Here is a 27,877-nt window from a genome sequence, read left to right as displayed (position 1 = left end):
AGGACTTCTAAGAATCACACCTAGAAGCTCTTGATTATCACACTCAAGAAAAGGATCCTTTGATATCACGTCCAAGGAAGAGTTGAATCACGATTCCAAATGGCAAAAACAAAATTAATTTTATTAAACAAAATTCTGAACTGAAAAATAGAGCAATACAAGCAGGTAATATATAGAGTAATAAGAAATCCTGACACTGCTACCTAAACTATAAACTAGTACTAACCAGAAGATACTAAATCAATAAAAACTCCTATTCAGACTTAAATTAAAATAAAGACTCCTGAAGAAATTAAAAATACGTCACTCACTCTACGTGTGGCTCCGTTTGGCTGCTGACTACTGTCCGCTCATCAATTTTTTCCTTACCCACTCGTACACGGTGGCACGTGGGGGTGCATACAGCCTCTCCAGGAGGCGGTTTTGGACACTGCCAACTCCATTGGATTCCAGATTGATTGTTAAAATTTTTAGTAAATTAAAATTATTTTTTCGAGACGTTACAATATTTATTTTTGATTTTTTTTTTTGTTTAGAAAATAAAAATAAAAATTAAATTATTTTATATGAAAATAAAATCTAGAAAAAAATGAGATATATTTTCTAATTAATATATCTTAGAGTGTTGAGGTCCATTATTTTTCGATTTTTTTAATTTTTTTTTTGGAAAATAAGTTATTAAAATAGAATTTTAATTGATTTTATTTATAAAATTAATGAAAATTAGTAAATAGGTTGGAAATTTTTATTTTTTTATTTTTCCAATCATTTCCCATTATTTTTTTTTTGTGTATTGAATTCTGGTCAATATCTATAATTGTGTGCATTTTATACGTTGTGTTGGTTTGAAATTTTTTTCTTTCTCTTTATTGACTTAGTTTTTACTTAAATTTTTTCTTAAAATAAGAAATTATGTCTCGTTTGAAGAAAATACGAAAGAATGAAAAAAGAAATAGATATATTCCTAGTGGAAAATGTTTAAATACCACTCCTATAGCGATAAGGACTCGAGCTGCGAGAGAAAGACTTAGAAGATTAAAAGAAAATCTGACCACATATAGAATGCATTTCGATCATAACGTTGTTGAACATGTTGAAGTTGTCAATGACATGATTTAATACATAACTCACAAGAGTCATGTGTTAACTAGTGATGAAAAGTTTCATACTTTGCATGTCACTTTGCTGGACCAACTTAAAGAAAAATTTAGAAAGTTTTTGATCAAGGGAAGTAGATGAAGATTCTTAGACCAAACTAAATGATCAAAGACACGTGATGAATGAGAAAACTAATATCTATTAGACTTTAGTTTGCATGTTTTTTGATGAATATACTTGGAATAATTTGAACAAGTCTATCACTTTAACATCTAGTCCTAGTCTCCGGACCACTAGATTGCATATTCTTAACTTTTCTTGGCTAAAGATTATGGTCCCCACTATCATGGATAGGGAGAAAGTGGAAGAGCCGATTCCTAGAAAGATCTTATTTAAATGTATTTAAGATCCATTAGTACATTTCTTCATTATTTTTTTAGTTATATTTTTAATTTATTTGTTGAAAATATTATGTAGGTTGATCAATATTTTTACAGTAATTCTAAGAATTGGCAGAATTTCTTTTAATAAATTTTCATCTAGAATAACAAAAGACATAATTTAAACTTAAGTTAAAGGAATTTTTTCATTTGAATTTTGAAGATGATTGGGACCTTGGTGAACTTTCGATTCTAATTCAATTGAAGAACTTTTAATAACTTAATTTTAAAATTGTGACTAAATGATGTGTATATTGACATAATAAATTAATTTTTACATTTAAAATAATATTGTTAGGGTTCGGGTCGGTTCGCCCATGACAGGTTGACCTAAACCCATTTATATATGTTGACCCATATTAATTATAATTAATTTTATGAATATAATTAATAATTTGTTAATTATTTGTGTTGGTAATTACTAGGGAAGATACCAAAATAACATAATAAGAGGAAGTTAACTAAAAGTATGTAATTCCCACCATTAATATATCATCGATACAAGAAATCAAAAGAAAAGCGCTCTCTCTAGTTTTAGAAAAATAATTAAGAACTTAAAATATCAAATACAATTCCTTAGTCAATTGTGTTAGTGATACATTGTACATCAATATATTTGTGGAATCATCAAGAGGTAAGTTTTTTTTTTTTTAATTCTCACTTAAACTACATTGGTATTAGAGCCTAATGATGATTCTCATGTTGTGTTTAATTAATTTTTATCTTATGGCATGCAAAATCAAAATTTGAAAATTTTAAAGTTGTGAAAAATAATTTTATAGCAGTACTTTGAGACTATATTTTCATTTGAGTTTTATGTGTTTCATGTATTCTTAGACTACGATATAAGAGCTTTAAATTGATACATAGAACATAAATTTTGGAGTTATGTATTGAAAGATATGAATGTGCAAATTTGGGTGTTGGATATTCAAATTTTAGAATTTCTTATTTTATGATCAACCTGACAACTTTAGCAAATTTTTTCATTTATGTTTACTATTTTTTAGACTCAATGATTAATATGTGTTTACAGTATGTCTTTACAGTACGGAATGAGATCTTTAATTGACATAAAGAACACTCAAAATCCAATTGTATAGAAAAAGTTATGATTCTTTGAAATAGGATTGTTGAACATCGAGTTCTGAATTATTATTTTTGGTTCTAAGGTTCTTAAGGTTAAAAATGAAGTGACTCACACTTTTTCAAACATACATTTTTAGGCATCAAAATCTAAAATAAATTGTACCATTAAACTCATAACATATAAAAATAGGAGGGTAGAAAAAACTAAACCTAATTAAAGATTTCCTACCAGAAGATCTAACGAAAGAAATTTTTAATATAACATTGCAAAATAAAAAAAATAAAAAATATACTTTTTAAATGTCAGAAAAATTTAAATACATCTTATATTCCAATAAAAAAATTAAATATATTTTATATTTTAAAGTATTTAAAAATTATATCAGGCATGAGTTCTTCAAGATTGATTTACCTTCACTAACATCGAATTTAAATACTTAAACGTGAGATTAAATTCGATTTGAGAAGATTGCAAGCTTGATGGTATTCTATTTATAACTAGTCGTTTACCCATATGTTGCACGACTGCTATTATTATTTTGTTTATAAAATTAATTAATATATATAATTTAATAAATCTTTTAATTTATAATATTTAAAAATTAGCAAACTAGCTATTTTTAAATATCCTTCTTACTTTTAAAAATTTAAAATTTTTATTAATGTAATAATATAAAAAGTTATATTAAAAATATTTATTAATTAATTTTAATATTAATATAACTTAAAACTATAATTGATATTACTATCTTTAAGACTAAAAATTTATTATATAATTAAAAATTAATTTATTTTTTATAATTTAAATTATTATCTAATTAAAAACTAGTTTATTAATATTAAAATATAATTAGTATGTTATTTTATCAAAATTAAATTAATATCATTATCTGATTAGGAAACTATTTATTAGATAATATAATATTAAAATATAACTAATATACTATTTTTTATGATTAGAGGCAGTGTTTAATTAGTAATGTAACTTATTAATCAATAAATTGATAAAAAAACTATAAAATTACACATAAGCTTGAATTTTATGTAAAAGGTAGTACACATATCAAAATAAAAATCCTACGTGTCAAAACTTATGCACATATATCAAAAGAAATTAGATTTCAGGAATATATATATATATATATATACTATAGAAAACTTATTTAAGGGTTGTTTGAATTGAGAAATTTTAAATAAATTTTTTTATTGATTTTATAAATTTAAGTCAAATTAATTATTTAACAAACAAAAAATAGTCTAAATGTATAGATTTAAAAAAATCTATCCGTTAAAATTCCTCACCTTTTTAGTAGAAAGTAAAAAATCTCAAATTTGTTATTTTAATAGAATAATGAATTATTATAATACATTTTTATTAAAATATTGTTTATGATAAATTTACTTTATCCTTTGCTTTTATCATTATTTATTTAATATTTAATCTAAATGATGAAATTTTTAAAATTTATAGACCCTAAATATATACATTTTAGAATACATCAATCCTAAAAATCAATTATCTTTTTGAATTTCAAGAGAAAAAATGTGATTCTTAAAAAAATTTAGAGAATGAAGATAAATTAATATTTTTTCAAATCCTAATTCCTAAATATACTCCTTATAATAGAAAAAGAAAATGATTTAAGAGTTCACTGTGATATGGTGTTTACATTTATATATTGTACAATACGACCGATAATTAAGAAAAAAATCGGTTTAAAAGCTTATTAAAATGCTCTTACATCGGTTAATCACTTTGTTCAAGAGTTAGGAGCATTAAACAACTGGTGTTTAAAATAAATATGAACAAATAAATACAAGGAATTGAACTTTAACAGTAATTTTCTATAAATTAAGAAAAACATTTGCAGAGAGTTTGTCTTTGAGAAGTATTTATTGAGTGTTGTTGTTGATGATTTAGATATTGACTGTTCTTTCTACTAAGTTTGCTTTTGTCTGTATAAAAATCTTTAAATTTCACTTTTTTTAAAAGATCTGCTTCTGTATTTTATACCTGTAAAATTTCATTACCTTTCTTTAGAGTATACAGTGGAAATACTTGTTTATATAACTACTGATACAATTTTAGAGCTCTGTACTAACACTGGAATAAATTTATGGAAAAAAGTTTTGGATTAAGTAACAACTGAGCCATAAAAATGGGGTCTTTTCCTTCATATCTAATCAGTTTGAACTAATATCTGATGCTGTCTGCATCTCAATTGTGATGTTCTTGCATCAGAACGTATTTATGGCAGGAGTATATACTGGTGCAGTTACCCTGATATGGGCTATGACTGAGCTTGCTAGGAATTCTGAAATAATGAAGAATGCACAAGAAGAAGTTAGAAATGTAGTGGGCAATAGAGAAAGAGTGGCAAAAAGTGACTGATGATCTCCATTACCTCAAGATGGTAATAAAAGAAACTCTAAGATTGCATCCCCTTGCTCCATTGCTACTTCCAAATGAAGTGATTTCCAATTTCAAGATCAACGGTTGTGACATTTATCCCAAATCACTAATCCATGTCAACGTTTGGGCAATTGGAAGAGATCCTAACTACTGGAAGGACCCTGAAGATTTCTTTCCTGAAAGGTTTATTGATAGCTTCATCGACTTCAAAGGGCAACATTTTGAGCTCTTGCCTTTTGGAGCTGGTAGAAGAGGTTGTCCTGCACTACATATGGGAACTGTATTAATAGAACTGGCACTTGTAAATTTGTTATACTGTTTTGATTGGAAACTACCAAATGGAGTTCAAGATATCAATATGGAAGAGCAAGCTCGTCCTAGTCTTACTATATCTAAAATGGACCTCTCAAACTTGTACCGGATACCTTGTTCAGTAGCCATTTGAAGATAATGTAAGCTGATGAGCATTTCTTGATTATAAATACTCTCCAGTTCAGTGGTTGTAAGTCGCTTTCTGTTGCCGTAATTGTCCTACGGCAATTTATCAATTTTGCTTCAATTGCAAAATTAACTAGTTAAAACAGTTGAATACTATTGATTAATTTGGTCTTAAATGCCAACAAAAGAGTCAACCAAACTCAAAAACTATATACCAGAACAACAGAAACTAAGATTGAAAGCAATGTTGCTATACATTGTTGCAAATTAAAAAAATTGAAGCTAGGAGTCTAATACTTAATTATGGAAATAAGAACTTTTCACCTAAATTATTATTTTATAAGTTTATATTAAATGTCTTTTTATTAAATTTTTTGTTAAATAACTATTTAAATAGAATAGATTTAAATGACTATTTATTTCATTATTTTTAATTTAAATTATAATTTGTCTCTTATATTTTATTATACTAAAATTCCAACTTTCATAATTCTACCTACTATTATTTTTATATAAATCAATGCAATTAATAAGAAATTATAATTTAATTCTTAAATCTTATGAAAATTATTTAGAAAATAAAAATAATTTTTTTTTTATTTTAGTATATTTTAATTTTAATAATATTTAATTTACTTTTGTAATTTAGAACTAAATTATATAGAAATTCAAAATGCTGGTATATACAAGTGCTTCTAAAATTAACCGGACCAAAATGAGTAAAGAGCACTTGATCGTTAAACCGGACCGAGAAAGAAATAAGGCTTTGGCGAGCTCCACTGCTAAGCTCTAAACCCTTTACCTTATTTCTGTCTCAATTTCTTCTCTTCTGTGTGGTTCCTTTGATTATTTAAATATGAATTTCGAACTGATTAAACGCTCACGTCCCATTTTACATACTATTATTTGTGTTCCATTTTACGTCAAATGTTTCTCTTCTCTCCCTTCAATCTCTTCACTTTCTGATGTAGAAACCCAATTGAGATTACTTTGTCAAGAACCCAATTTTCAATCCACTAGAGCAGTTTCTTTGTTTCACCAAGCTATCGATTCATATCTCTATCCTTCAGAGTCAATCTGCAATTCTCTTCTGCATAGTTTGGTAAGGTCTAAGAATTACCAATTGACGCTTTCTGTTTATAGTAAGATGACCCATGTTGGTATTATATCTAATTTTTCTTCTTTAAGTCTTTTAGTCGATTGTTTTGTGCATACCCATATGCTCAAATTTGCTTTTGGGGTGTTGGGTTTGATTTTAAAGCGTGGTTTTGTGGTCAATGTGTATGTTATGAATTTGATGTTAAAGGGTCTGTGTAGTAATGGTGAGGTTTATGAGGCTATGAATTTGCTGAATGAATTGAAAATGACTCATGTTCTGCCAGATGTTGTTACTTTTAGTATAATTATAAAAGGACTTTGCAAGGCGAAACAATTTGAAGATGCTATGAAGTTGTTAATTGAGATGGAGGAGATGAATTGTGAACCGAATGCTTTTACGTACTCTATTTTGATGGGTGGTCTTTGTAAGGCTGGTAGGGTAGACGTGGCAATTGGGTTGTGGGAGAAGATGAAAAGAAAGGGATCGGAGGTGGATGTTGTTGTTTATGGTACACTTGTTAATGCTTATTGTAAGATGGGGCAATGGAAAGAAGCCACTGCAATGTTTAATGCTATGATGGAAAGTGGGATTCGCCCTGATGCTTATCTCTATACATGCTTGATTTCTGGACTCTGCAAAGATGGAAAGACTACTAAGGCTATAGACCTGTTTAAACTGATGTTAGAAAAGGGTGAAGAGCCTAATATTGTGACATATAATGTTTTAATGCATGGACTATTCAAGGAAGGCCTGGTTAATGAAGCTTTAAAAATTATGCAAATGATGTTGGACAAGGGAATGAAACCTGATGTGGTTTCTTACAATACCTTACTGATGGGACTTTGCAATAACAGTGGAGTTGATGAGGCGATGAAACTCTTTCATACTGTGTTGAGGGATGGAAATTATATTGAGCCAGATGTCAGGACTTTTAATTATCTAATTCAGGGGCTTTGCAAGGAAGCTCGGGTTGATGAGGCAACTGAGATTTATGATATGATGATTGATAGGGGGTACTCTGTTAATTTGGTAACTTGCAATGTTTTGATTGGAGAATATCTAAAGGCAGGATTGATTAATGAGTCTATGAGAATATGGAAACGTGTAAATGAATTAGGATTTGTTCCAAATACAATCACCTATGGTGCCATGATTCGTGGATTTTGTAGAATGGGCATGCTTAATGTTGCAAAAGGACTTTTTACTAGAATGAGAGCGCTTGGGCTGAGCCCTGCTTTGTGTGACTATAATATGTTGTTGGCTTCCTTGTGCAAGGAGAGCAGCTTGGAGCAAGCGAGGAAGTTGTTTCAAGAATTGAGGAACTCAAATTGTGAATTGGATGTCTTCTCTTTCAATACAATGATTGATGGGACTCTGAAAGCATGGGATATTCAATCAGCCAAAGAATTGCTAAAGGACATGCTTCAAATGGGTTTGAATCCTGATGCTTTTACCTACTCCATTTTAATAAATAGGTTCTCAAAACTTGGACTGTTGGATGAGGCTAAAGAAGCTTTTAATAGAATGATTGGCTCTGGCTTTATACCAAGCATCCATGTATATGATTCATTACTTAAAGGTTTTAGCTCAATGGGTAAAGCAGAAGAGACTATAAACCTTCTTCAACTGATGGCGGATAAGGGAGTTGTTCTTGACTCCGAAATAAAAAATACAATCATGACTTCTCTCTGTCATAGCTCGTTGGGTAAAGATATCATGGGCCTGTTGCCTAATTTTGCATCAGAAGTGTCAGAAAAGTCGAGCATCTCATGCAATAAGTTGATGAAAATACGAGAGTCTAGCCCAGAACTTGAAGTAAATGCTGCTTGAAGTACATCAGAAGTCTAACCTTCTTCAACTACTGAAGCTGGGTGCCTCTGTCACTCACTTGAAGGTAAAATAATTTGGTGCCCATGTGCAGGTGGACATTACCTTAGCATACATTGTGCATGCTAATTTAGGCCCAAGACATATAATACTCAGATTAGAAGACAATTACATAGCAATACCGTGTGTCCGTGAACACAAAGTTTCTTTTTTGTTTTATTTGAGGGAGAATCGGGAGAGCAATATTTTTTGTTTGTTGTTAGTCCTTTTTATGGTGATTAAGATAATTTACTCCTTTTTCCCCGTCTCCTTCTCTTCTCAAGTAGGAAACAGGTGTTAGGGTAGTAAAGTAGACTTTTTAATTACAGTTGTTGAGTTTTGAAGGAATAGGTGATACATTGACATTTATCTGCAGCTTTAGTGGTCCTTGTATGAGATTTTTCCTCTTAATAGTTACTACTTGAAGAGGGGTTAAGTAGTCATGAAGGCTTCTTTATAAGTTTCTATCTCTCTAGTCAATGGCTTATGTGCCTGTATTCCATAATCAGGAATGGTCTCTTTTTTTCTGCTTCTTATACCTATCTATCCACTTCTTTTATCCTATACACTAACCTCCAAGCATCCTTTAGGCCTTCTCCTGGAAATAGAGCATATTATTATTATATATTTGTTACCATTTGCCTATGTGGATTTAAGTGGCCTTCTGCTCTGCAGATTCCCATGTTTTTTTTGTCTTGCAGATTGGTTTGCTAAATGATGGGCCTCAGTTTTGTTGCCTCATCCATGCAAGTCTTTCTGCGTTAGCTTGTTGCCTGCAAATCTATTTGCATTTATTCCTGATGTATCAGCTTTTTGATTTGATTTATTTTGTTTGATCTATGATGTAAGACATCTTTAGGCCTTGCTGTTCTACATTAGATTATACGTAAAATAGTTTTTCCAGAGGCTGAAATATTAATTTAGTTTCAGGATATCAGATCTGATACAGGGGAAAAACCAAAAAAAGAAAAAAAAAAGATGGAGGACTTCTAAGAATCACACCTAGAAGCTATTGATTATCACACTCAAGAAAAGGATCCTTTGATATCACGTCCAAGGAAGAGTTGAATCACGATTCCAAATGGCAAAAACAAAAGTAATTTTATTAAACAAAATTCTGAAATAATGAAGTTACCCTGATATGGGCTATGGCTGAGCTTGCTAGGAATCCTGAAATAATGAAGAATGCACAAGAAGAAGTTAGAAATGTAGTGGGCAATAGAGAAAGAGTGGCAGAAAGTGACTGATGATCTCCATTACCTCAAGATGGTAATAAAAGAAACTCTGATCCATTGCTACTTCCAAGAGAAGTGATTTCCAATTTTAAGATCAACGGTTGTGACATTTATCACAAATCATTGATCCATGTCAACGTTAGGGCAATTGGAAGAGATCCTAACTACTAGAAGGACCCTGAAGATTTCTTTCCTGAAAGGTTTATTGATAGCTTCATCGACTTCAAAGGGCAACATTTTGAGCTCTTGCCTTTTGGAGCTGGTAGAAGAGGTTGTCCTGCACTACATATGGGAACTGCATTAATAGAAGTGGCACTTGTAAATTTGTTATACTGTTTTGATTGGAAACTACCAAATGGAGTTCAAGATATCAATATGGAAGAGCAAGCTCGTCCTAGTCTTACTATCTCTAAAATGGACCCTCTCAAACTTGTAACAGTCAGATACCTTGTTCAGTAGCCATTTGAAGATAATGTAAGCTGATGAGCATTTCTTGATTATAAATACTCTCCAGTTCAGTGGTTGTAAGTCGCTTTCTGTTGCTGTAATTGTCGTATGGCAATTTATCAATTTTGCTTCAATTGCAAAATTAACTAGTTAAAACAGTTGAATACTATTGATTAATTTGGTCTTAAATGCCAACAAAAAAGTCAACCAAACTCAAAAACTACATACGAGAACAACAGAAACTAAGATTGAAAGCAATGTTGCTATACATTGTTGCAAATTAAAAAAATTGAAGCTAGGAGTCTAATACTTAATTATGGAAATAAGAACTTTTCATCTAAATTATTATTTTATAAGTTTATATTGAATGTCTTTTTATTAAAATTTTTGTTAAATAACTATTTAAATAGAACAGATCTAAATGACTATTTATTTCATTATTTTTAATTTAAATTATAATTTGTCTCTTATATTTTATTATACTAAAATTCCAACTTTCATAATTCTACCTATTATTTTTATATAAATCAATGCAATTAATAAGAAATTATAATTTAATTCTTAAATCTTATGAAAATTATTTAGAAAATAAAAATAATTTTTTTATTTTAGTATATTTTAATTTTAATAATATTTAATTTACTTTTGTAATTTAGAACTAAATTATATAGAAATTCAAAATGCTGGTATATACAAGTGCTTCTAAAATTAACCGGACCAAAATGAGTGAAGAGCACTTGATCGTTAAACCGGACCGAGAAAGAAATAAGGCTTTGGCGAGCTCCACTGCTAAGCTCTAAACCCTTTACCTTATTTCTGTCTCAATTTCTTCTCTTCTTTGTGGTTCCTTTGATTATTTAAATATGAATTTCGAACTGATTAAACGCTCACGTCCCATTTTACATACTATTATTTGTGTTCCATTTTACGTCAAATGTTTCTCTTCTCTCCCTTCAATCTCTTCACTTTCTGATGTAGAAACCCAATTGAGATTACTTTGTCAAGAACCCAATTTTCAATCCACTAGAGCAGTTTCTTTGTTTCACCAAGCTATCGATTCATATCTCTATCCTTCAGAGTCAATCTGCAATTCTCTTCTGCATAATTTGGTAAGGTCTAAGAATTACCAATTGACGCTTTCTGTTTATAGTAAGATGACCCATGTTGGTATTATGTCTAATTTTTTTTCTTTAAGTCATTTAGTCGATTGTTTTGTGCATACCCATATGCTCAAATTTGCTTTTGGGGTGTTGGGTTTGATTTTAAAGCGTGGTTTTGTGGTCAATGTGTATGTTATGAATTCAATGTTAAAGGGTCTGTGTAGTAATGGTGAGGTTTATGAGGCTATGAATTTGCTTAATGAATTGAAAATGACTCATGTTATGCCAGATGTTGTTACTTTTACTATAATTATAAAAGGACTTTGCAAGGCGAAACAATTTGAAGATGCTATGAAGTTGTTAATTGAGATGGAGGAGATGAATTGTGAACCGGATGCTTTTACGTACTCTATTTTGATGGATGGTCTTTGTAAGGCTGGTAGGGTAGACGTGGCAATTGGGTTGTGGGAGAAGATGAAAAGAAAGGGATCGGAGGTGAATGTTGTTGTTTATGGTACACTTATTAATGGTTACTGTAAGTTGGGGCAATGGAAAGAAGCCACTGCTACGTTTAATGCTATGTTGGAAAGTGGGATTCGCCCTAATGCTTATATCTATACGTGCTTGATTTTTGGACTCTGGAAAGATGGAAAGACTACTAGGGCTATAGACCTGTTTAAACTGATGTTAGAAAAGGGTGAAGAGCCTAATACTGTGACATATACTGTTTTAATGCGTGGACTATTCAAGGAAGGCCTGGTTAATGAAGCTTTAAAAATTATGCAAATGATGTTGGACAAGGGAATGAAACCTGATGTGGTTTCTTACAATACCTTACTGATGGGACTTTGCAATAACAGTGGAGTTGATGAGGCGATGAAACTCTTTCATACTGTGTTGAGGGATGGAAATTATATTGAGCCAAATGTCAGGACTTTTAATTATCTAATTCAGGGGCTTTGCAAGGAAGCTCGGGTTGATGAGGCAACTGAGATTTATGATATGATGATTGATAGGGGGTACTCTGTTAATTTGGTAACTTGCAATGTTTTGATTGGAGAATATCTAAAGGCAGGATTGATTAATGAGTCTATGAGAATATGGAAACGTGTAAATGAATTAGGATTTGTTCCAGATTCAATCACCTATGGTGCCATGATTCGTGGATTTTGTAGAATGGGCATGCTTAATGTTGCAAAAGGACTTTTTACTAGAATGAGAGCCCTTGGGCTGAGCCCTGCTTTGTGTGACTATAATATGTTGATGGCTTCCTTGTGCAAGGAGAGCAGCTTGGAGCAAGCGAGGAAGTTGTTTCAAGAATTGAGGAACTCAAATTGTGAATTGGATGTCTTCTCTTTCAATATAATGATTTATGGGACTCTGAAAGCTGGGGATATTCAATCAGCCAAAGAATTGCTAAAGGACATGCTTCAAATGGGTGTGAATCCTAATGCTTTTACCTACTTCATTTTAATAAATTGGTTCTCAAAACTTGGACTGTTGGATGAGGCTAAAGAAGCTTTTAATAGAATGATTGGCTCTGGCTTTATACCAAGCATCCATGTATATGATTCATTACTTAAAGGTTTTAGCTCAATGGGTAAAGCAGAAGAGACTATAAACCTTCTTCAACTGATGGCGGAAAAGGGAGTTGTTCTTGACTCAGAAATAAAAAATACAATCATGACTTTTCTCTGTCATAGCTCGTTTGGTAAAGATATCGTGGGCCTGTTGCCTAATTTTGCATCGGAAGTGTCAGAAAAGTCGAGCATCTCATGCAATAAGTTATTGATGAAAATACGAGAGTCTAGCCCAGAACATGAAGTACATGCTGCTTCAAGTACATCAGAAGTCTAACCTTCTTCAACTACTGAAGCTGGGTGCCTGTGTCACTCGCTTGAAGGTAAAATAATTCGGTGCCCATGTGCAGGTGGACATTACCTTAGCATACACTGTGCATGCTAATTTAGGAATGATCTCTTTTTTTCTGCTTCTTACCTTACATTGACATTTGTCTGCAGCTTTAGTGGTCCTTGAATGAAATTTTTCCTCTTAATAGTTACTATCTGAAGAGGGGTTAAGTAGTCATGAAGGCTTCTTTATAAGTTTTTATCTCTCTAGTCAATGGCTTATGCCTGTATTCCATAATCAGGAATGATCTCTTTTTTTCTGCTTCTTATACCTATCTATCCACTTCTTTTATCCTATACACTAAGCTCTAAGCATCCTTTAGGCCTTCTCCTGGAAATAGAGCATATTATTATTATATATTTGTTACCATTTGCCTATGTGGATTTAAGTGGCCTTCTGCTCTGCAGATTCCCATGTTTTTTTTGTCTTGCAGATTGGTTTGCTAAATGATGGGCCTCAGTTTTGTTGCCTCATCCATGCAAGTCTTTCTGCGTTAGCTTGTTGCCTGCAAATCTATTTGCATTTATTCCTGGTGTATCAGCCTTTTGATTTGATTTATTTTGTTTGATCTATGATGTAAGACATCTTTAGGCCTTGCTGTTCTACATTAGATTATACGTAAAATAGTTTTTCCAGAGGCTGAAATATTAATTTAGTTTCAGGATATCAGATCCGATTGAGGGGAAAAACCAAAAAAAGAAAAAAAATGATGGAGGACTTCTAAGAATCACACCTAGAAGCTCTTGATTATCACACTCAAGAAAAGGATCCTTTGATATCACGTCCAAGGAAGAGTTGAATCACGATTCCAAATGGCAAAAACAAAATTAATTTTATTCGGAGTGAAAAGTCTGCAGATGAGATGGAGAAGAGGTTAGATAGAAGAAGATCTCGAAGTCAAAGAATTAATTAATAGATGATATTATTTCAACAATTGAGACATCAAATGATTGGATCGCTTGAAAAGATAACTTGACAATAGACATGTATAATGAATAAAGAGAACAAAAGATAATGAAAAATGGTGTTATCCTATTGAGTGAAAATTGACTTAATATTTTAATTTTGACAATGAGAGAAATTAACATATTAAAATACTTTTGTATATTATTCTTTGGATGTTTTATTTTACTATTGTTATTATTTTCTTAAGATAATAATATTTTATATATGGAGTCATGGTGTTAATAGACTATAAATAAAAATTATTTATATTATTGTGTTATTTAAAATAATATTGTTAGGGTTCGGGTCGGTTCGCCCAGGTTGACCTAAACCCATTTATATATGTTGACCCATATTAATTATAATTAATTTTATGAATATAATTAATAATTTGTTAATTGTTTGTGTTTGTAATTACTAGAGAAGATACCCAAATAACATAATAAGAGGAAGTTAACTAAAAGTATGTAATTCCCACCATTAACATATCATCGATACAAGAAATCAAAAGAAAAGCGCTCTCTCTAGTTTTAGAAAAACAATTAAGAACTTAAAATATCAAATACAATTCCTTAGTGAATTGTGTTAGTGACACAGTGTACATCAATATATTTGTGGAATCATCAAGAGGTAAGTATTTTTTTTTAATTCTCACTTAAACTACATTGGTATTAGAGCTTAATGATGATTCTCATGTTGTCTTTAATTAATTTTTATCTTATGGCATGCAAAATCAAAATTTGAAAATTTTAAAGTTGTGAAAAATAATTTGATAGCAGTACTTTGAGACTATATTTTCATTTGGGTTTTATGTGTTTCATGTATTCTTAGACTACAATATAAGAGCTTTAAATTGATATATAGAACATAAATTTTGGAGTTATGTATTGAAAGATATGAATGTGCAAAGTTGGGTGTTTGATATTCAAATTTTAGAATTTTTTATTTTATGATCAACATGGCAACTTTAGCATATTTTTTCATTTATGTTTACTATTTTTTAGACTCAATGATTAATATGTGTTTACAGTACGGAATGAGATCTTTAATTGACATAAAGAACACTCAAAACTCAATTGTATAGAAAAAGTTATAATTCTTTGAAATAGGATTGTTGAAAATCGAGTTCTGAATTATTTTATTTTGGTTCTAAGGTTCTTAAGGTTAAAAATGAAGTGACTCACACTTTTTCAAACATACATTTCTAGGCATCAAAATCTAAAATAAATTGTACCATTAAACTCATAACATATAAAAATAGGAGGGTAGAAAATGTCACAATCAATTTTTTTTTATTAATAATTAATATTCATTAGCATGTTATTAAACATGTCATTTGCATCATGATTATGTATGACCTATTTTATTATATTATGTGGTAGATAAATAAATTATTTAGTTACATATTGATTTAATTGAAAAGGAATGATTTTGGACTATATTGGAAAGTTAGAAAGAAGGAGGATTAAATTGTAAAATTACCTATTTTTACACCAATATACCACCTCTTTCGTTTCTTCATTTTTACACATGCTTTCCTATTTCCTCTTCTTCTTTGTCTCTCTCATTCTTCTCCTTTTCTTCTTCAACCTTGATTTCCTAATCAAACTCTACAAACTTTTAGTAAGTGAAACTATAATTATTCTTTTAAGTTTGAAAGATTTGGGCTTTCTTAATCAAGGGAAACAAAGGTGAGTAATTTTAATTGCATGATTTTGCTGTAAATTAGGATTAATGATATGAAATTGTTGATGATTATGTGTTTTGGAATTGTCTAATCAAGAGTGAACATGCTATTACTTGTGATCTTGAAGCTGAAATTTCTGGGCAGATCTTTCACCTCTGATTTCGTGACCTTAAAGGCTTTATCTCGAAAATTTCCAAACATGAAAGTTGTAGGTATATGTTTCAAGAATATCTCTGTAAAATAGTTTTGCAGATCGTTGAGTGAGTAGGAACTTATGAGGTTCGATTTCTTCTTTCCTTTATGGTTCGTGGTGACTGGTTTTGTGCTAACATTTTGAGGCATTTAGAGGCTGAACCAAGCAGAGAGTTAAACATGAAAGTTGTTCATTTATATATATCTAGTATATGTCTGCAAAATTTCATAATTTTTGGTTGAGTATAACGTGAGATATGTTGAACTTAATATGGCCTGCTCGAAACTGTTTTAAGCAGAAATCAGATTTAGGATTCAGAAATTTGTTGCTAATTGTGTGTTTCACAACTTGAGCTAGAGAAGTCCAAATTGAGTAAAATTAGTGTCTATAGAAACTTTAGAATGTTAACTTTATATCTGGAGAGTTTCATCAGAAAATTTATTCGTTTGATTGGTCATTTAATATGAAACTTTTTGCTGTTCTGTTTAGATGGAAATTGGAGCAGCTGTATAGAAAATGCCATAACTATTTCTATACCAATGATTTTGAAGTGATTCTTTCTGCTATGGTTTCTATAAAAATAGAAGTGTAATTCCGGAAAATATGAGATTTTTATTAATTGTATATAAGTTTTATTATAATTTCTAAGTCAGTACATACAAGCTGCCTTCATCAACAAATATGTTGATTTGTTATCATTCATCTCATGCATCATATTAATATCTAGAATATATATTATTTTGTTGAAATGTGATGTTTTATGGATAGTAAAGATATGTATATTTATACATTATGATTGAATTGTATTTGTATTGAATATGTGAATAAGTTCATCCAAAGGAAATGAAGTGGTAAGAGAAAAAGAATAAGATTACTTTGTTATCTTATAAATTTTGGTAAGTATTTAATAGACTAAACTTTGTGTATATTGAGTAGGAACTGCTGTTTGATTACTTGATAATTTCTTGGTTGACTGAGTTGATATTAGTTATGTTTTTGGCTTGTTGTAAAGTGAATTGATTGTGATGTGCTGTGAAGTGAATTGATTGTGATTAAGGATTGATGACTCTTGTATGGATATTGTGTGATCGGAAAAGCCGAGGCGGATAGCTACCCGAGTATGTGAGATGGCAAGACCGGTACCGAAATTTGAAAATGTGAGGAAATGTAAGGATGAGTCATCTGATCCTAATTTGATAGAAATAATGTGGAATTGAATTATTTGACTTGGTTGAGTTTGAGATTATTTGCATTATGTGAGATGAAATTATTTGTTTATGAGAATAATTGAAATGGTTGATTTTGTGATTGTTAGTTAAGTGTTGGTATAATTTTCTGTATTGATAAAGATTTGATAATTCTAGCCTAATATACTATAGTTTAGTAAATTAAATGCTTATTGAGTCGCTAGCTCATTCCTTAGCAATTTTTTTTTTCAGGTTAGTGCAGTTGTAGATAGCCTTAGCTGTGCATTGCTCTATTTGCATCAGTCAATATTATCAGGTGGCCGGAGGAGTTATCTAAAGCATTGGGGCATTTTGGGAACTTATGTGAATTAAAATAATGTATAAATATTCCTTATATATATTAAGTATGTCATGTCACTTAAATTGTATGAATGTATATTGTAACTAAGTAGTAAATTATGTTTATGAAGTTAAATATATATATATATTGCTATTCAATTGGATGTTTGAGTTGGGGTGCTACAGTTTTTGGTAACAGAGCGGGGATTAGACCGTTGGGACATAAGTATGAGTACTTATATTTGTGTTTATGTTATGTAATATGAAGGTGTGTATGTGTTGTGATATGTTAAAGTGAGTTGGAATTCTTAATATGTTCCAATATGTTAAATGCTTGTGTGATTGAGTTGATGGGAATAGAGGGGATTAAGAGCATAACATGCAAGCATATAGTAATTATGCACAACCATTTATTGTTGTAAAGTTTGTTAATAATGTAGGCATGAATGAGCACTCCACTGGCCCAGTAGGTCCACATAAGTCAGTTCATGCACATCATATTGAACAAGAACATATGCATGAAAATGAACAGTCACAAGGAAGAGCTGAAGGGTATGCTCAGCAAATAGCTGAAGAGTTAAGAAGATTAGCTCAACAACAGCCACCACCTCCACTAAACGTACTTGCATTGGATGCAAACTTTGGAAAGTTAAGAAAGCATGGCGGGAAATAGTTTGAGGGGACAACTGATCCAATTGTAGCAGAGGAATGGCTAAAGTCTGTTAAAGGTGTGTTTACACAATTTAATACCCAACCGACAACCCAAATGAAAGTAAGGTATGCAACCTCATTATTTATTAAGGATGCTAGAAACTGGTGGGAGACAGTCCCAGGTAGCCAGACACAACCATTAACAATGACATAGGAAGAATTCTTAAAGGAGTTCAAGATGAAGTATATGCCACCAATATATCAAGAGAGGAAGAAACTTGAATTCCTTGAATTGAAACAAAATGAGATGTCTGTTGACGACTATGAATTACAATTTACAAGGTTATCTAGGTATGCACCAGAGGAAATGGCAACTGATGAACTGAGGAGAAATAGATTTGAGAGGGGTTTGAGATTGGAGATACGTGAAAAGTTGGCAGTGCAACCACCTACCTTTATTGCTTTATTGGAAGCTGCAACAAGAGCAGAAGAATTATTCTTAGAAAGAAATATATTAGAAGCAAAGAAAAAGAAGATAATTGGGACATTTACTCCATCTTTCTCTAGAGGTGCCTCATTTACACCTAGGGGAGGATCAGGAAGTCAGCAAGGAGATTTTAGAGGAAGGGGTAGTTATCAGTTTAGAGGGCCAAGTAGTATAACTTTGGGTAGAAGTGGTGGATTAGCGAACATGTGAGGTAATTCGGGTTCTTGGTAGAGGATATAGACTGTTTGTGGCACTTGTGGAAGGACCCATTCAGGGAGAGTGTTGGGGACCGAGAGTGCAGTTTGTTATAGATGTGGGAAACCCGGGCATTATGCCAAATGAGTGTGTAGTAAGTAGAGGAGCATCGAGTACCTACCATTCGGGGAGGACAAAGTAGTGTTGGGGATAATGTAGTACCTACAACGACGGTCGTGGAAGAGGTAGGGGAGGTAGAAGTGCGACCACGGCATATATCCATATTGAAGATGCGAACCAATCCTTACCGCAGGCAAGAGTGTATGCTGTTACGAGGCATGAAGCAACTACTTCTGTAGAGATAATAACTGGTATAATTCCTATTTGTAGGCATGATGCATATGTGTTAGTTGACCCTGGATCTACATGTTCATTCATTTCATGTGATTTTGCATTGAAAATGCATTGTGCCATTGAATCTTTAGGACATGATATTTGTGTTTCGATGCCTGCTGGAGGAGTAATAATGGTGAATAATGTAGTTCGGGCTTGTTCTGTGAAGATTTGTGGTACAAATATGTCAGTAGACCTAATTGTGATCAATTTGCGAGATTTTGATGTGATATTGGGAATGGATTAGTTATCTAGAAATCATGTCATAGTTGATTGTTTAACGAAGGAAGTAAAAATGGTTATAGATGGGGAAATAAAAACAGTGTTCAAGGGTGACAGGAAAATTATGCCTACATGTTTGATTTCTGCTGCTACTGCTTTTCATTTAATGAAATTTGGGTGTGATGCTTATCTTGTGAATGTGGTAGACACTGGAATTGTTAGTCCAGGGGTTTCAGAGGTACCAATAGTCAAAGAATTCCTAGATGTATTTCTAGAAGAATTACTTGGATTGCCACCTCAAAGAGAAGTGAATTTTGAAATTGAAACTATTCCAGGAGTTGCTCTTATTTCTATAGCACCTTACAGAATGGCACCAGCAGAATTACAGAATTGAAAAAGCAACTTGAGGATTTATTAGAGAAAGGTTATATTCAACCTAGTATATCACTGTGGGGAGCTCCAGTGTTGTTTGTGAAGAAAAAGGATGGAAGTATGAGACTTTGCATTAATTATAGGGAGTTGAACCAAGTTACTATCAAGAACAAATATCCTTTACCTCGCATTGATGATTTGCTTGATCAACTCAGAGGGGCAGTTGTATTCTCCAAAATTGATTTGAGATCTGGGTATTGGCAATTAAAGGTTAGAGAAACTTTTATACCTAAAACGACATTTTGGACACGATATGGTCATTATGAATTTGTTGTTATGCCATTTGGTTTGACCAATGCACCTGCAGTATTCATGTCTTTGATGAATAATATTTTTCAACCGTATCTTGATCAATTTGTGATAGTCTTCATTGATGATATTATGATATACTCCAGTAATTCTGAAGAGCATGAACATCATTTAAGAACAGTATTACAAACTTTGAGAGAAAAGCAGTTATATGGTAAGTTCAGTAAATGTGAGTTTTGGATGAATAACATTGCATTTTTGGGGCATATTATATATGCACAAGGTGTTCAACCGGACCCATCTAAGGTGAAGGCTATTCAGGAGTGGGAATCACCAAGAAATATTTCAGAAGTTCGTAGTTTTCTGGGATTGGCTGGGTACTATAGAAGATTCGTGAAGAACTTCTCCATTTTAGCAAAGCCATTTGACTAATCTGTTGAAGAAACAAGCGACTTTTTAGTGGAATGATAAATGTCAAGCTAGTTTTGAGGAGTTGAAAAATAGATTGATTACAACACCTATACTTACATTACCTATTCAAGGAGAGGAATATGTAGTCTATACAAATGTTTCACTTAATGGTTTGGGTTGTGTATTGATGCAGAATGGAAGGGTTATTGCTTATGCTTCTAGACAACTTAGACCTCATGAACAAAATTATCCTACACATGATTTAGAATTAGCTGCAATTGTACATGCTTTAAAAACTTGGAGACATTATCTTTATGGAGAGACGTTTCGAATATTCACTGACCTACATAAAAAGAGTTGAACCTCAGGCAACGCAGATGGATGGAATTGTTGAAGGATTATGACTGTACCATTGATTATCACCCAGGAAAAGCAAATGTTGTGGCAGATGCACTTAGTAGGAAGACTTTGGAAAGGGTTGCAGGTATGATTTCAGATCAGATGAGTTCCTTAATTTCGCTAAGAGCTATGGATATGCATTTTTCTATAAGGAATGGGGTATTATTGACTACAATGAATACTAGTCCCCAAATACTAGATGAGATCAAACATGCACAAGGTAGTGATGCATACTTAAAGAAGTTACAGAAGAAGGTGCAAGATGGTGAGACAAATGAACTAATCAAGCGAGATGATGGAATGTGGGTTATGAAAACCAGAGTATATGTACCTAATGTAGCCGCATTGAAACAAAAGATTCTTTGGGAGGCTCACAATTCTCCTTATTCAATGCACCAGGAGTACAAAATGTATAACAATTTGAAGCCACATTATTGGTGGTCAGGCATGAAGAGGGAAGTTGCAGAATATGTAGCTAAAGGCCTAACTTGTCAACAAGTGAAAGCAGAACATCAATCACCTGCAGGTAAATTACAATCTTTAATTATACCTGAGTGGAAATGGGAAAGAATTACTATGGACTTTGTTGTTGGTTTGCCTCGCACTTTTAAGAGAAATGATGTTATTTGGTAATAGTTGATAGGTTAACAAAATCAGCACACTTTTTACCTATTCAACAGAATGATTCATTGGATAAGCTAGCCAACTTGTATGTGAAAGAAATTGTTAGGTTGCATGGTGTACCTATCTCCATTGTTTCAGACAGAGATCCTCGCTTTACATCTCATTTCTGGAAGAGCTTACAAGTGGCAATGGGAACTAAATTGCATTTCAGTACTGCTTTTCATCCACAAACAGATGGGCAATCTGAGAGAACCATTCAAACTTTTGAAGACATGTTACGAGCTTGTGCATTAGAGTATAGCGGAAATTGGGATGAACATGTACCACTTATGGAATTTGCTTATAATAATAGTTTTCATTCTAGTATTGGTATACCACCATACGAGGCATTATATGGGAGAAAATTGGAAGGGTTGAGACAATTGGAAGGTCCTGAAATTATTCAAGAAACAATAGACAAGATACAAGTTGCGAAGCAGTGTATCAAGGCCGCACAAGATAAATAGAAAAGCTATGCAGATAAACACGGAAGGGAAATTGAGTATGAAGTTGGGGATAAGGTTTTCTTGAGAGTATCACCATGGAAGGGTATCCTTCGATTTGGTAAACAAGGTAAACTAAGTACTCGATATATCAGGCCGTATGAGATTTTAGAGCGGGTTGGTCCTTTAGCCTATAGACTTGCATTACCCCCAGAGTTAGCTCAAGTACATAATGTTTTCCATGTTTCTATGCTTCGACGATATCGATCTGATCCTAGCCATGTTATCAAGATACCAGAAATTGAAGTTTCTTAGAAATTCACATATGTTGAAGAACCGATTCAGATGTTAGACCGACAGGTTAGAAAATTAAGAAACAAGGAAATTCCTATGGTAAAGGTGAAATGGAGTCAACATTCATCTAAGGAAGCAACTTAGGAAGTAGAGAAGCATATGATGGATAAATATCCGAGCTTATTTGGCATGTCTGTTGGCGATTAGTTAATTTCGAGGATGAAATTTTCTAAGTGGGTAGGAATTGTCACAACCAAATTTTTTTTATTAATAATTAATATTCATTATCATGTCATTAAATATGTCATTTGCATCATGATTATGTATGACCTATTTTATTATATTATGTGGTAGATAAATAAATTATTTAGTTACATATTGATTTAATTGAAAAGTAATGATTTTGGACTAAATTAAAAAGTTAGAAAGAAAAAGGATTAAATTGTAAAATTGCCTATTTTTACACCACTATACCACCTCTTTTGTTTCTTCATTTTTACACATGCTTTCCTATTTCCTCTTCTTCTTTGTCTCTCTCATTCTTCTCCTTTTCTTCTTCAACCTTGATTTCCTAATCAAACTCTACAAACTTTTAGTAAGTGAAAATATAATTCTTCTTTTAAGTTTGAAAGATTTGGGCTTTCTTAATCAAGGAAAACAAAGGTGAGTAATTTTAATTGCATGATTTTGCTGTAAATTAGGATTAATGATATGAAATTGTTGATGATTATGTGTTTTGGAATTGTCTAATCAAGAGTGAACATGCTATTACTTGTGATCTTGAAGCTGAAATTTCTGGGCAGATCTTTCACCTCTGATTTCGTGACCTTAAAGGCTTTATCTCGAAAATTTCCAAACATGAAAGTTGTAGGTATATGTTTCAAGAATATCTCTGTAAAATAGTTTTGCAGATCGTTGAGTGAGTAGGAACTTATGAGGTTCGATTTGCTGCTGCTCTGTTTATGGTTCAGCAGGTGACCTGGTTTTTGTGCTAACATTTTGAGGCATTTAGAGGCTGAACCAAGCAGAGAGTTAAACATGAAAGTTGTTCATTTATATATATCTAGTATATTTCTGCAAAATTTCGTAATTTTTGGTTGAGTATAACGTGAGATATGTTGAACTTAATATGGCCTGCTCGAAACTGTTTTAAGCAGAAATCAGATTTAGGATTCAGAAATTTATTGCTAATTGTGTGTTTCACAACTTGAGCTAGAGAAGTCCAAATTGATTAAAATTAGTGTCTATAGAAACTTTAAAATGTTAACTTTATATCTGGAGAGTTTCATTAGAAAATTTATTCGTTTGATTGGTCATTTAATATGAAACTTTTTGCTGTTCTGTTTAGATGGAAATTGGAGCAGCTGTATAGAAAATGCCATAACTATTTCTATACCAATGATTTTAAAGTGATTCTTTCTGCTATGGTTTCTATAAAAATAGAAGTGTAATTCTGGAAAATATGAGATTTTTATTAATTGTACATAAGTTTTGGTGTAATTTCTAAGTCAGTACCTACAAGCTGCCTTCATCAACAAATATGTTGATTTGTTGTCATTCATCTCATGCATCATATTAATATCTAGAATATATGTTATTTTATTGAAATGTGATGTTTTATGGATAGTAAAGATATGTATATTTATACCTTGTGATTGAATTGTATTTGTATTGAATATGTGAATAGGTTCATCTAAAGGAAAGGAAGTGGTAAGAGAAAAAGAATAGGATTACTTTGTTATCCTATAAATTTTGGTAAGTATTTAATATACTAAACTTTGTGTATATTGAGTAGGAACTGCTGTTTGATTACTTGATAATTTCTTGGTTGACTGAGTTGATATTAGTTATGTTTTTGGCTTGTTGTAAAGTGAATTGATTGTGATGTGCTGTGAAGTGAATTGATTATGATGTGCTGTGAAGTGAATTGGTTGTGATTAAGGATTAATGACTTTTGTATGGATATTGTTTGATCGGGAAAGCTGAGGCGGGCGGATAGCTACCCGAGTATGTGAGATGGCAAGACTTGTCAAGTGGTTACCAAATTTGAAAATGTGAGGAAATGTAAGGATGAGTCATCTGATCCTAATTTGATAGAAATAATGTGGAATTGAATTATTTGACTTGGTTGAGTTTGAGATTATTTGCATTATGTGAGATGAAATTATTTGTTTATGAGAATAATTGAAATGATTGATTTTGTGATTGTTAGTTAAGTGTTGGTATATTTTTCTGTATTGATAAACCTAATTAAAGATTTCCTAACAGAAGATCTAACAAAAGAAATTTTTAATATAACATTGCAAAATAAAAAAATAAAAAATATATTTTTTAAATATCAGAAAAATTTTAAATACATCTTATATTCCAATAAAAAATTTAAATATATTTTATATTTTAAAGTATTTAAAAATTATATCAGGCATGAGTTCTTCAATATTGATTTACCTTCACTAACATCGAATTTAAATACTTAAACGTGAGATTAAATTCGATTTGAGAAGATTGCAAGCTTGATGATATTCTATTTATAACTAGGCGTTTTCCCATATGTTGCACGACTGCTATTATTATTTTGATTATAAAATTAATTAATAGATATAATTTAATAAATTTTTAAATATTTAATATTAATTTATAATATTTAAAAATTAGCAAACTAGCTATTTTTAAATATCCTTCTTTATTTTTAAAAATTTAAAAATTTTATTAATGTAATAATATAAAAATTATATTAAAAATATTTATTAATTAATTTTAATATTAATATAACTTAATACTATAATTGATATTACTATCATTAAGACTAAAAATTTATTATACAATTAAAAATTAATTTATTACTGAATATAATATTAAGAATATAATTTAAGATGTTATTTTTTAGAATTTAAATTATTATCTAATTAAAAACTAGTTTATTAATATTAAAATATAATTAGTATGTTATTTTATCAGAATGAAATTAATATCATTATCTGATTAGAAAACTATTTATTAGATAATATAATATTAAAATATAACTAATATACTATTTCTTATGATTAGAATAGTGTTTAATTAGGAATGTAACTTGTTAATCAATAAATTAATAAAAAAACTATAAAATTACACATAAGCTTGAATTTTATGTAAAAAGTAGTACACATATCAAAATGAAAATCATACGTGTCAAAAATTAAGCATATATATAAAAAAAAAAATTAGATTTCAGGAATATATATATATATATATATATATATTCCTGAAAGCTTATTTAAGGGTTGCTATAGAATATATATATATATATACTATAGAAAGCTTATTTAAGGGTTGCTTGAATTGAGAAATTTTAAATAAATTTTTTTATTAATTTTATAAATTTAATTCAAATTAATTATTTAACAAACAAAAAATAGTCTAAATGTAGAGATTTAAAAAAATCTATCTGTTAAAATTCATCACTTTTTTAGTAGAAAGTAAAAAATCTCAAATTTGTTATTTTAATAGAATAATGAATTATTATAATACATTTTTATTAGAATATTGTTTATGATAAATTTACTTTATCCTTTGCTTTTATCATTATTTTTTTAATATTTAATCTAAATGATGAAATTTTTAAAATTTATAGACCCTAAATATATACATTTTAGAATACATCAATCCTAAAAATCAATTATCTTTTTGAATTTCAAGAGAAAAAATGTGATTCTTAAAAAAATTTAGAGAATGAAGATAAATTAATATTTTTTCAAATCCTAATTCTTAAATATACTCCTTATAATAGAAAAAGAAAATGATTTAAGAGTTCAATGTGATATGATGTTTACATTTATATATTGAACAATACGACCGATAATTAAGAAAAAAATGAGTTTAAAAGCTTATTAAAATGCTATTACATCTGTTAATCACTTTGTTCAAGAGTTAGGAGCATAAAACAACTGGTGCTTAAAATAAAGTATGAACAAATAAATACAAGGAATTGAACTTTAACAGTAATTTTCTATAAATTAAGAAAAACATTTGCAGAGAGTTTGTCTTTGAGAAGTATTTATTGAGTGTTGTTGTTGATGATTTAGATATTAACTGTTCTTTCTACTAAGTTTGCTCTTGTCTGTATAGAAATCTTTAAATTTCACTTTTTTTAAAAGATCTGCTTCTGTATTTTATACCTGTAAAATTCCATTACCTTTCTTTAGAGTATACAGTGGAAATACCTGTTTATATAACTACTGATACAATTTTAGAGCTCTGTACTAACACTGGAATAAAATTGTGGTAAAAAACTTTTGGATTAAGTAACAACTGAGCCATAAAAATGGGGTCTTTTTCTTCATATCTAATCAGTTTGAACTGATATCTAATGCTGTCTGCATCTCAATTGTATGGGCTATGGCTAAGCTTGCTAGGAATCCTGAAATAATGAAGAATGCACAAGAAGAAGTTAGAAATGTAGTGGGCAATAGAGAAAGAGTGGCAAAAAGTGACTGATGATCTCCATTACCTCAAGATGGTAATAAAAGAAACTCTAAGATTGCATCCCCTTGCTCCATTGCTACTTCCAAATGAAGTGATTTCCAATTTCAAGATCAACGGTTGTGACATTTATCCCAAATCACTAATCCATGTCAACGTTTGGGCAATTGGAAGAGATCCTAACTACTGGAAGGACCCTGAAGATTTCTTTCCTGAAAGGTTTATTGATAGCTTCATCGACTTCAAAGGGCAACATTTTGAGCTCTTGCCTTTTGGAGCTAGTAGAAGAGGTTGTCCTGCACTACATATGGGAACTGTATTAATAGAACTAGCACTTGTAAATTTGTTATACTGTTTTGATTGGAAAGTACCAAATGGAGTTCACGATATCAACATGGAAGAGCAAGCTCATCCTAGTCTTACTATATCTAAAATGGAACCTCTCAAACTTGTACCTATCAGATACCTTGCTCAGTAGCCATCTGAGGATAATGTAAGCTGATGAGCATTTCTTGATTATAAATACTCTCCAGTTCAGTGGTTGTAAGTCGCTTTCTGTTGTTGTAATTGTCCTATGGCAATTTATCAATTTTGCTTCAATTGCAAAATTAACTAGTTGAAACAGTTGAATACTATTGATTAATTTGGCCTTAATTACCAATAAAAGAGTCAACCAATTACATTGACAGGTGGACATTACCTTAGCATACACTGTGCATGCTAATTTAGGAATGATCTCTTTTTTTCTGCTTCTTACCTTACATTGACATTTGTCTGCAGCTTTAGTGGTCCTTGAATGAAATTTTTTCTGTTAATAGTTACTATTTGAAGAGGGGTTAAGTAGTCATGAAGGCTTCTTTATAAGTTTTTATCTCTCTAGTCAATGGCTTATGTGCCTGTATTCCATAATCAAGAATGATCTCTTGTTGTCATTCATCTCATGCATCATATTAATATCTAGAATATATGTTATTTTGTTGAAATGTGATGTTTTATTGATAGTAAAGTTATGTATATTTATGCCTTGTGATTGAATTGTATTTGTATTGAATATGTGAATAGGTTCATCCAAAGAGAAGGAAGTGGTAAG

At 30.9% G+C, this 27,877-nt stretch overlaps 3 protein-coding genes and 1 pseudogene across 12 annotated transcripts; all 4 read left to right on the top strand.

The window, feature by feature from the left end:
• On the top strand, positions 1-27,324 carry LOC125368603 (cytochrome P450 71B26-like). The gene is given in 4 exon segments (XM_048378767.1): positions 1-132; positions 9,558-9,608; positions 26,721-26,798; positions 26,800-27,324. Coding segments are annotated over 3 exon segments (561 nt in total). The 5' UTR covers positions 1-132; positions 9,558-9,591; the 3' UTR covers positions 27,266-27,324.
• On the top strand, positions 4,855-5,485 carry LOC125369988 (annotated as a pseudogene).
• Positions 6,211-27,609, top strand: LOC112535851 (pentatricopeptide repeat-containing protein At4g28010-like). 5 transcript variants are annotated; one of them, XM_048378764.1, is made up of 3 exons: positions 6,211-8,471; positions 9,145-9,287; positions 9,368-10,206. In XM_048378764.1, exon 1 carries the CDS (start codon positions 6,335-6,337, stop codon positions 8,405-8,407), a length of 2,073 nt encoding a protein of 690 aa, XP_048234721.1. In that variant the 5' UTR covers positions 6,211-6,334; the 3' UTR covers positions 8,408-8,471; positions 9,145-9,287; positions 9,368-10,206. The 5 variants fall into 5 exon arrangements, with proteins under 5 accessions (XP_048234721.1, XP_048234722.1, XP_048234723.1 ...); XM_048378765.1 differs by lacking the exons at positions 9,145-9,287; positions 9,368-10,206 and adding an exon at positions 27,477-27,609 and having other exon boundaries at positions 6,211-8,498; XM_048378766.1 differs by lacking the exon at positions 9,145-9,287 and having other exon boundaries at positions 9,609-10,206.
• On the top strand, positions 10,845-17,462 carry LOC8263639 (pentatricopeptide repeat-containing protein At4g28010). Of its 6 annotated transcripts, none has more exons than XR_007217177.1 (2): positions 10,845-13,712; positions 13,799-13,974. XR_007217177.1 is itself a non-coding variant. In XM_048378759.1 (2 exons), exon 1 carries the CDS (start codon positions 10,989-10,991, stop codon positions 13,080-13,082), a length of 2,094 nt encoding a protein of 697 aa, XP_048234716.1. In that variant the 5' UTR covers positions 10,845-10,988; the 3' UTR covers positions 13,083-13,128; positions 17,401-17,462. The 6 variants fall into 6 exon arrangements, 4 of the variants coding, with proteins under 4 accessions (XP_048234716.1, XP_048234717.1, XP_048234718.1 ...); XR_007217176.1 differs by having other exon boundaries at positions 13,793-13,974; XM_048378759.1 differs by lacking the exon at positions 13,799-13,974 and adding an exon at positions 17,401-17,462 and having other exon boundaries at positions 10,845-13,128.
• Positions 27,610-27,877: the final 268 nt, after the last annotated feature.

The sequence above is a fragment of the Ricinus communis genome, chromosome 1 (genome assembly GCF_019578655.1).
Source record: "Ricinus communis isolate WT05 ecotype wild-type chromosome 1, ASM1957865v1, whole genome shotgun sequence".
In the NCBI taxonomy this organism is placed as follows: domain Eukaryota; kingdom Viridiplantae; phylum Streptophyta; class Magnoliopsida; order Malpighiales; family Euphorbiaceae; genus Ricinus; species Ricinus communis.
This window is presented reverse-complemented; position numbering and strand designations above follow the sequence as displayed.